Source organism: Gadus morhua, chromosome 1 (genome assembly GCF_902167405.1).
Source record: "Gadus morhua chromosome 1, gadMor3.0, whole genome shotgun sequence".
In the NCBI taxonomy this organism is placed as follows: Eukaryota; Metazoa; Chordata; class Actinopteri; order Gadiformes; family Gadidae; genus Gadus; species Gadus morhua.
In genome coordinates, this window is record NC_044048.1 from 26,858,929 (window position 1) to 26,868,928 (window position 10,000).

The following is a 10,000-nucleotide window of genomic DNA, read 5'->3' on the forward strand; positions in this document are numbered from 1 at the left end:
ACTGGAGCAGGGTTTCAGAGTGAGTTGAGAGGAATACTGTGAACAGCAGTAACACCAGCTCCCTGTAGTGTCTGTGGGAAACCTCAAAGTACTGCGCTGTCCCTCTCCCAGACACTGTTTTGTTATGTGTATGTGTGTGTGTTTGTGTTGTCACATGTGTATATCTGTGTGTGTGTATATGCGTGTGTGTGTGTGTGTGTCTCTATGTATGTGTGAGTGTGTGAAGTTGCGTGTGTGTCTGTGTGACTGTGGTTGTCTGTGTTTTTTTTGGTTTGTGTCTGTGTGTATGCAGAGTGTGTCAAGTTTTGTGCGTGTGTGTCTGTGTGTGTGTGTGTGTGTGTGTGTGTGTGTGTGTGTGTGTGTGTGTGTGTGTAGCGGGGGGATATGCTAAGTCTCCATAACGGTGGCATCCTTGCTGCAGTGCAGCACGTCGCCCACACACACTCATGCTAGCCGCTAGCGCTACAGCTGTGGATCGCTTGCTGGTGTTTAGCAGAACGCAGGCACAGGCAGCCTTTGTACCTGCTGCTGTAATCCATTTGATCTGGCTGGTTTGTCCAGTCAGATCACTCTTTCTCTCCCTCTCTCTGCCTCCCTCTCTTACTCTTTCCATCTCCCTCTCTTTCTCTTCCTCTCTCTGCCTCTATCTGCCTCCCTCTCACTCTTTCTCTCTCCCTTTCTCTCTCATCCCTTTCCCTTTCTCTCTCTCTTTCTCTCTTCTTCTCCGTTTGTTCTCTCACTCCTCTCTTTCACTCTTCCCCCTCTCTCGCCTTTTTCGTATTCCATATATTTCAGGCCCGTGCTGTCTTTATAGCCAAAGCAATACTGAAACAGTTCTCCCAAACACCCCTCGCCCCTCCCCGCCCGCCCCTCCACTTTTCTAAGCTAGCCTTGAATGCTAGCCTTGTTAGCGCAGCTTCCGGTGTGGCACGGCTAAGCTCCATTGTGTGACAGAAGCGTGCGTTCTCACACAGTCCAGAATGATCCATTGTGTGGTCCATAGAGGACTTGTCTCTAGGAGGCAGGTGGCTCCGAGTTGGCTGTGGGTCTGAGGGAGAAACTCAGCTGCTGGTTTATAGTCCCTGCTGCTGTTTTCCGTTGGGTCGAGACCCCACTTGGGGTACCTCATTCAGAAAGTTGTAAAGTTCTCGTAAAGCTCCTGTATTTACGATCAGACCGCCTGATGATTCATTGCCACACGTTCGCTGGGACATTGATATTAGAGGCGGGTGTTGATTGGGTTCGAACGATTTTGTGTTTGGAAGTTGAGGGTTGCAAAACTTTTCCGACATATAAATGGGGTCACGGGCCAAATGGGTCGGGAACCACTCTGCTCTGCATAGACGGTTAACTACATCTCATATCATAACACAAGCTGCCTCAGTGTGGTTAGGACACAGATGGGCTCCGGCTCAATGGTGTGTTCTGTCAGACATTCGTTGGATTTTCTGTTCAGTCACAGCTGGCCTTGACGACTTGAGTTTCCCTCTTCTCACCCACAGACACTGTTGCTTGTGTACATGTCCTCTTCCTTCTGTCTGTAGACAACAGGGTATGTCTCAGGATTCAAGGCAGCATTTTGTTTTTTCCAGTTGAGCAACCAAGGTATTGAGTTTATGCGAGGAGTTATAGAAAATATGTTAGGTATAGAACCGGCTACCATTGGTTTCTGAACATGTTTAATTTGTTGTTGGTATCAAGCCGTTCAGCCATGACAATCCATTCTAATCAACGTACCAACCTTTTGCACACAAGGGAAGTAAGGGGGCCTTCTTATATTGTTGTTAGCATGTAGCTTTAGCCCAAAATTGGTTGGTGTCAGTTGTTAAAGGAGCTTTATGTAACAAATTGACAGTACTATTAAATGACCATGATGTGTCATCAGATATTATGGAAACATGCTCAGCTGAAATACTGGCTTTTCAGACAACAATGCAACAGCTGTTCCTTGAAATGTTTCCATGTCATTTTATTTTAATGAAATAGCCAGAAGTAACATTGTGTTAACCAGCAAGCTTACCGTTAGATGAGTCGATTACCCAAACAGCTGTTTGTTACATATCATCCCTTTAAATCAGAGGTAGGGGATTTGTGTTCCCAAACAAAGCTTAGAAGGTAATTCATGTATCATGTACAAAATCTGTATAAGTGACGTCAACTCCAGGTTGGAGTAGATGTGAATTCCCCAGAAGCATATTCATCGCTCTTGGTATTCCATATTATATTACGATTTTAGAATGCATGTGTCATCATCTTCATATTCTAAAATAAAAAAAGAACTCAGAGTAAGCCTGACTGTTTTGCCTCCTTCTCATGCAGAGGTTCAGCCAAATCTTTAGTAAGTCATGTATCCTGACAGCCAGGTGATGGTTGAGTCATGGTGATCCATCAGATATTAATGCGTGGGGGGTTCTTACAGCTCAGCACACACCTAATAGCTCCTCTAGGCGTCTCTGCTGTGGAAGAGGAGGAACTGCCTGCCATCTGGACCAAGCCCAGGGAACAAACCGATAATAACGGAACAAAAAAAAAAACGGAAGCGCTCCGAGTTATAATTAGGAGGTTGTTGTTGTTGGTGGATGTTGGTGTGCTGGATGATGTGGTGTGGTTGATGATGTGGATGATGGTGTGTTCATAGTCCCGCACAGAAGTGGCTATGTATGAAAGTCTGTGAACGGTAAAGCTATTCTAAATCTTTTAAGTTCAGCTGGGGGCTACGCTAAAGGGTAAATTAATCCTTGGATACCTGAGAATGTTTGATTCCTCGAGGGTAGAACAAGAAAGTATGTGTGTGGACGTGTGTGTGTGTTTTATCCTCTTCTTTCCTTTGTGGCATTGCTGGGTTACTCCAGGTCGCTTAGCAACCCTCCTCTCCGTGCCCACTACTTCCTGTCTGTGTGACTGGAGATGACTGATGCGTAGTACAACCCTGGAGTTCCCTCATGTTGAGATCTTGTCTTCTTCACTGCAAACGTGGGCAGCTGTAAGCTTAGTTTCGATGTTTAGGTTTATTCTGGACAAATCTGCAGAGGTGTGTGGAGATGAAGAAGATGATGTACTGTAGTTGATGAAGATCAATTTCCTGGGAGGAAGGAGGGCAGGACAGAGACTGGAAAGGCGTTTTATATTAATTCACTGATACGGCCAAAAATGTATTAGTGTGCCGAGAAAGCTATTGGAGAATGCTTTGACATTTTGCCCAAACTTTCATAAGGATGGTTGGTTCGCATTGAAGCGAATTAACAGAATTTTTGCTGGCTGTGAATACTTGGCTGAGTATCAAGACCTTTTTATAAACATCATCATGAACACCCCCTTTCCCCGCCTTCCTTTTCTTGCTCAGGACAGATTTCATGTCTATAATTTGATTCCGAAGTTCAAGTTAAAACGGGGTCCAGGGAAACAGGATCTAGGGCAGAGGATAATGTTTGCTGAAGTTGAATGAAAATCCATTCATCTAAATAAGAATCACCCTGTCCTAAAGATGCCCTAGCCATGCTGGTAATAGCTTAATAAAAAAACGATCCAGTAGTTGGAAATAGCTATCAAACTATTTATAATATGTTTATATATATGCATATCTTATGCATAATATATGTAGGGTACACATATATGGCTATTTACTAAACCTTTGGTGGTTGACTGGCTTGGGCAGTTGTCAATCTGATGATAGGGTCTTCCCTTCGTAATTGGGAGTAAATATGGTCAGTTAGCTTGCTACATGACTGGTAGAATGCTAGTTAATCGTGCTTTTGTCAGTTCATAATTGCTTCAGAACATTACACCAGAGTCAAAGCAGCAGTTTAAACATGTATTACCAGCATATTTAACTATTAAAGACTTTTCCTGGACTAAATGATGGCCCCAAATACACTTTTCTGATTTGACCGTAATATAGCTGTGTTATTATTCCTTTAAAATGTCTCTGCTACCAAAGTTTAGATCAATATATTATATATTACATGATATTGTACCACTTAATGTTTACGTATATACTCAAACTCCCCTAATCAATCAAAATTCCCTGGCATGTCCGACAAAATTAGCACTGCCTAATGTTATCTCGATGGCTAGCTAGATCTAGACAACTTCAGAAACATTGCTTCCATTACAACCTACATTCGGGATGTCTGACTTACCCTTACCCTACCCAATGGCAAATGGAATACATTTAAGTGCATTGCAAACCTTTCAGTTCAATCGTGTTCAATCAATAGCTTTAACAATAAAGCTCTCACATTGACCAGTCACAAACACACACACGCATGCACGCACGCACACGCACAAACACACACACACACATACAAAAACCAATAAAGAGAGGTGATGTCAACCATGTATGGTAACATCCAGCCCCTAAGGATCACTGAGGGTCAGATGGGGGCACCTTGGCTAGTAGGGTCTGGGCATGGAACCAGCAGCCCTTCCAGCTGCGAGACAATGTGCTTTACCTACCTACCAAGCTACTGCGCCGGGAAAACACAAAGTAGGTCAACCTAACCCAGAATAGTATATATTGTACATCCAGGAATAGCCCCCCCAGTACAATTTTAGTCTGTTTTGTGGTTTTGGCAGCGCCGGAGTGTTTCTCGCGGGAGTACTCTGGCCACCTGAAACGACAGGTGAGCACTGAAGCTCCCCAACTCACATGACCTCCGCCATGACCACCTGGATAGAAAACACCAAAGTAGGAATTGTATATTAGCAGGCCTTGTCTTTGATAGATGGGTTGACCTTGGCTTTTTTGCCGGCTTGACTGTTTACATTTAGTATTTTAGTAATTTAGCTTTTATACAGAATCAGAATTCAAGTAAATTCAAAGCCTACTAGGAATTTGTCTTGGTGTTTTACGGTAAATCAAATGAGCTTTCCAGTGAACTCCGACTCATGGCATTAGGTAGGGGTTAGGGGTTCTTGCTTAAGGGTGCCTGCACTGTAGACTGCAGATATTGGCAATGGAGCAGAGTTAGTCTCTGAGATGAATATCCTAGCCACTACGCTATCCTGCCTTCCCCTGCTGTCACTATCCTTTTTCTCCGCAGTGATAAGATCAGAGGTTGAGTGATGCTCACACAGACGTCTAGAAAAAGGGCTGTTAATTTAATACTACCTTACATTCATTTCTGCTTTGTGTCTCTGTCACTATGTGTCCCAATTTGGCAGCTTGGGTAGTGCCTGACTGCACTCCAAATCGCCCCGGTGAAGGAGGGATCCCTCTTCTGTGTTCCTTATCAGGGTTACTTCCATCCCTCTGGGTTTGGGCCGTGTTTCCTAGCCCTTTAGACGGAGGGCTTTTCAGAGGCCTGTGGATCTCTTTGCCACTGTAACTGGGATTAAGGGTGTGAGGGGCCAAACGCCACAAAAACCAGGGAAACAGGTAGAATTAACACAAAGGGGGTTTATTTGACCCAAATAGATGTGAAACAGGTAGTAGAGACGGATAACCATGAATGGAAGCGATCAACGAACAACATTCCGGCAGACCAACAAAATAGGAACTGACAATAAATAAATGATGTGCCCTACACATATTTGTTTAATTGACTTGACTTATTTGTCAAGTCAATTACTTCCACAATACATTTTTTATGGGTGGCTGAAAGTCATGTTCACCTCCATAGTGTATTTAGCTGACAATGAGTCCACCACTCCAAGAACAAACTGAAAGAGAGAAGCCTACTGTGCTTCTTTCAGAGGGTCAAAGTGTGACTGTGAGATAATGGAGAAGGGAGTGTGCATTGTGGCGATTATGGCCTCTGCAATAGACACGTGGCCTTTGAGTCTGCACCGGAAAAAACACACAGACACACACACAAACACAGATACACAGACCAATAAATGCTATGAAAGCTCTTATGACAAGAGTAGAATATCTGGAGGCACGTGTGTGTGTGTGTGTGTGTGTGTGTGTGTGTGTGTGTGTGTGTGTGTGTGTGTGTGTGTGTGTGTGTGTGTGCACGCACGTGTTTGATACACTACACTCCCTGTAGCTTTGTATGCGTCCAATAAACATCCTTTATTATTGTGTCTTTGATCTGCATTTTGGTTGTTGTAAAACGTTGCTCATCGAAATTTATTTAAATTATTTAATAGTTCACTAGACAGTGCCTAGAATGGCTCATCCATTTTGGAAATGTATGTAGGTATAATGAACCAAAACTAAAGACTTAACCAGATATGAAAACTCTTACTTTCTTCTAAGATTCTGCAGATCTTCATTGGTTAGTTCCCTATTTAATAAGTTGCTCAACTAAGGAACAGGTAAACTAACTAACCCTTCATAACACAGCACAGAAACACTGTATTCAGATTCTGATCAATGACTGGGCTTCATCTTCCAGTGACCCCATTTGAAAGCTGCACACTTGCGGTGAGAATGAAGAATAAAGCCATTTAAGCCCCATGTCTCGGCCCCCCCGCTCCCAGCCTCCCCCTCTGTCTGCTAGACTGTGACTGACCTCCTTCTGCGGATGAGGGCTAGAGGTTCGCTCGCGACTGCATTGTGTTCCACCGCTGGAGTTTGCAGCACTAGCTTCATAGCGCTGGAGGCTAATCCACAAAAGAGCCTGGCACTTCCTAGCACACAATGCACTCCCCCCCCCCCCCTCCCCTACTCCTAGGGGGGGAACACTCTAGCTGTAGCGCTCGCTCAAAGCCACAACAATGGTGTCAGCTGTATGCTACGCTAGGTCGCTAGGCTAGGCTAGGTGCTGAGGCAAGCGAGAGGAAGAGGGTTTGGGAGGGGGGTGGGGGGGCACTAAGCGGATCAAGGGAACTGGCTGCTACAGCTAGCTCAGATGCCCTGGTTTTACTGAAGGCAACCTTGTCAACATCACCTTCCCCACCAACCCCTCCCTCTGTCTTTCTTTCTCTCTTTACCATCTCTCTGTCTGTCTCTGTCTGTCTGTCTCTCTCTCTCTGTCCGTCTGCCTCTTTTTCGCTCTGGCTGTCTCTCACTCCCTGTCTGTCTCTCTCGCTCTCTCTCTAACCTCTGTCTGTCACTCTTCCTTCTCTCTCCCTCCCTCTCTCTTTACCTCTCTCCACCTGTCTTTCACTCTCCTCCCCTCTCTCCCCCCTACCCTCTGCTCTACATGCATTGGTCAGCATCTCACTCCGTGGATGATGTTATTCCAGAACTCCAGAGTGCTTTCTTCACACCCACAAACCCAGTCTACCCAGGCAGAAAGCCACACCAGGTAGACACCCTCTTAGAAGACACCCTGTGATAGCACCCGAGAAATAAGGGATGCTTCGGTGACATCAGAAGGTCGGTTGTATTGTGGAACCATGTCGATTTGTCCTTGTGTGTTGTTGTCCCTTGTTTGTTTGTTTTGGTCTCGGCATGTGACATGGTTTGAGTGACAGCTCAGTTTGAGTAAATGGCGGCCTATTGGTTGGATGCTAATAGGCTCTGTGGTGCGATCTGACCTTGGGCTGTGTCTGGTTGGTATTGGACCGATGATGTCGTACTGTAGCACTAACCGTATCACAGCCTCACTCACGCACTGTAAAGCACAACCTAGGGCTGGGCTGCATGGTACATATTATTGTACATTGTAGCATGAGGACCTGGGCATAGACAATATTGATAATTGTGTGTCAATTCATGATATGATCACCAATTCAAAACACAACTTAAAACCATAAAACTGGACTTGACATTGCAATTTGCATGGCATTCAAGTTTATGAGAATTAAAAACATATCAGATTAAATATACAAATTTGAATTACTCAAGAAGTCTCCATATCGCGCCTTAGCATCTTATATACCCTCATAATCCTGGTGGCCTCAGTCTCAGGCAGGTGCATGGCCTCACACTCTCTGCCTGGCTGATAAGAGATGGTGCAGAAACGTACTCCGGCCTTATCTTCTGATAAATCTCAGAGGTTAGGAGGTGGAGGGGGAGGGTGGGATGGCTCCTCAGACCCTTATTGTTCAGGAATTCAGAAAATGCTTGCACAACCTCTCCTGTTGTTGCAATAACTTTGGGTAGAGAGAGAAGTGGGGGTGAGGGTAGGAGAGCGAGAGAGTGGTGGAAGGGAGGAGAGGGGGGAGAGTGAGGAGGAGGGAGAGGGAGTGAGGAGGGAGAGGGAGGAACACAGATAGAGGAGGAGAGATAGACGGATAGAATGAGGGTCTGTGTGAGTGTGAGAGAGTTGTGGAGAGAGACCCTGGTTGACCAGGGAGAGATAAAAAATAAAACACCCCACCCTAGAAAGGAATTAAAAACCTCCAAGAATTCAGAAAATTAAAAAAGCTGGAATGTCAGAAATTGAACATGAACACTCACACACAGACACACACACACACACAGACAGACAGACAGACAGACAGACAGACAGACAGACAGACAGACAGACAGACAGACAGACAGACAGACAGACAGACAGACAGACAGACAGACAGACAGACAGACAGACAGACAGACAGACAGACAGACAGACAGACAGACAGACAGACAGACAGACAGACAGACAGACAGACAGACAGACAGACAGACAGACAGACAGACAGACAGACAGACAGACAGACAGACAGACACACACACACACACACACACACACACACACACACACACACACACACACACACACACACACACACACACACACACACACACACACACACAGTACAATTTGTTTTTCTTTGAACAAAAGATTCAAATAAAATATTTTTTCATTGAAGATACAACGTAGCCTCAGTGAAATATATTTCACACTACCCTGTGTGCCTGCATACAACTCTTTTCTGCAGAGTGATTTATTGTAAATATCACAAATAGGTCGGAAATACTGGATTGATAATGTTGCAAAGCTCTATATCTCTATATCTGGTCTACCCATATCTCTATATATCTATATTTGTATCTGTATCTGTGGATATTTATATGTATCAGCCTGTATCTACATTATACAAATATCAATATCTACATTATTATTATTAATAGCAGGATTACTTCGACACTCCTTCGGTCCCTTCAAATCGAAGCCCAGCCCAGATACTAAAAATTGTCAACACGGTCTGAATCAAGCGAAATGTTTGCGAATGCAGATGATGCTGTCAGTGTTTTCATGTCTAACTCCGCCATCTAACGGTTACGTGGTGTAATTGCAGCTTTCCAAACGTCAACCCTCGAGCTCTCTGGCGCCACCCAAATGCAACGGAGCTGAGTGGCAGATATTACTAATCAGTTCGTACGTTGGTGTTGTTTTTCGACTGGTAGCACTAACTAGGGACACAACTCCTACCCCAGGCAGACACTCTGGGGAATTATCATGATTGCTTTATTCTTAAAAAAATAGATTGTTGTGATGTTTTTTGGATGGATGAGAGGCACATTGGGTAAGTGTCAATGTGTGTTTCTTTTTTCTTCTATGTAGTATTTTCGAGTGATCTTTATAGTTTCTGCAGCCATGTGACTGCAAGGGCAGCATCATCTGTTGTTATAATATAATAACAAACAAACACAAAGATGGTCAGATTGCATTAGGCCTAAAAAAAAAAAAAGTTTGGTTCCTGTTGGTGGTCAGTTGAGGTCATGGGTAGGTAGGGAATTTATTTTATTTTTTTATTTTATTTTTTCCAGCGGCAGCGAATGATAGGTAGGTTTTCATTTAAAAACGAGAAAATTCGCTCATCCTTGTTCAGAATGAAGAGGTGCTGTACCAGAACGTAATTATAGTTTTTTTATAAAGCTCATAAAATAATTTGGGTCGCACATAAATTGACAGGGTCGGTCGGAAACCGGAACCAAACAAAAATTTTTTTTAGGCCTTATTCAGGATAATGTGATTATAGCATGAAAGTAGTAGTCTGTACAGCATCCTTATTTTGGAATACTATGTGTGTACTAGTCTTGTTTTGATGTGTGCGTTTCTGTGTGTGTGTGTGTGTGTGTGTGTGTGTGTGTGTGTGTGTGTGTGTGTGTGTGTGTGTGTGTGTGTGTGTGTGTGTGTGTGTGTGTGTGTGTGTGTGTGTGTGTGTGTGTGTGTGTGTG

General features: G+C 44.1%; 1 protein-coding gene across 5 annotated transcripts in view; it reads left to right on the forward strand.

Moving 5' to 3' along the window:
- prkcz (protein kinase C, zeta) overlaps positions 1-10,000 on the forward strand; it is a 76,503-nt gene that overhangs the window by 22,099 nt on the left and 44,404 nt on the right. Inside the window, exon 1 of one of the 5 annotated variants that reach the window (XM_030356803.1) lies at positions 9,165-9,345. The exons of the other annotated variants lie outside the window; for them this stretch is intronic. Within the exon in view, the coding sequence (XP_030212663.1) occupies positions 9,315-9,345 (31 nt within the window). The 5' untranslated portion in view covers positions 9,165-9,314. Of the gene's footprint in view, positions 1-9,164; positions 9,346-10,000 lie in introns of those variants that run through there. 5 annotated transcript variants of the gene reach the window in all.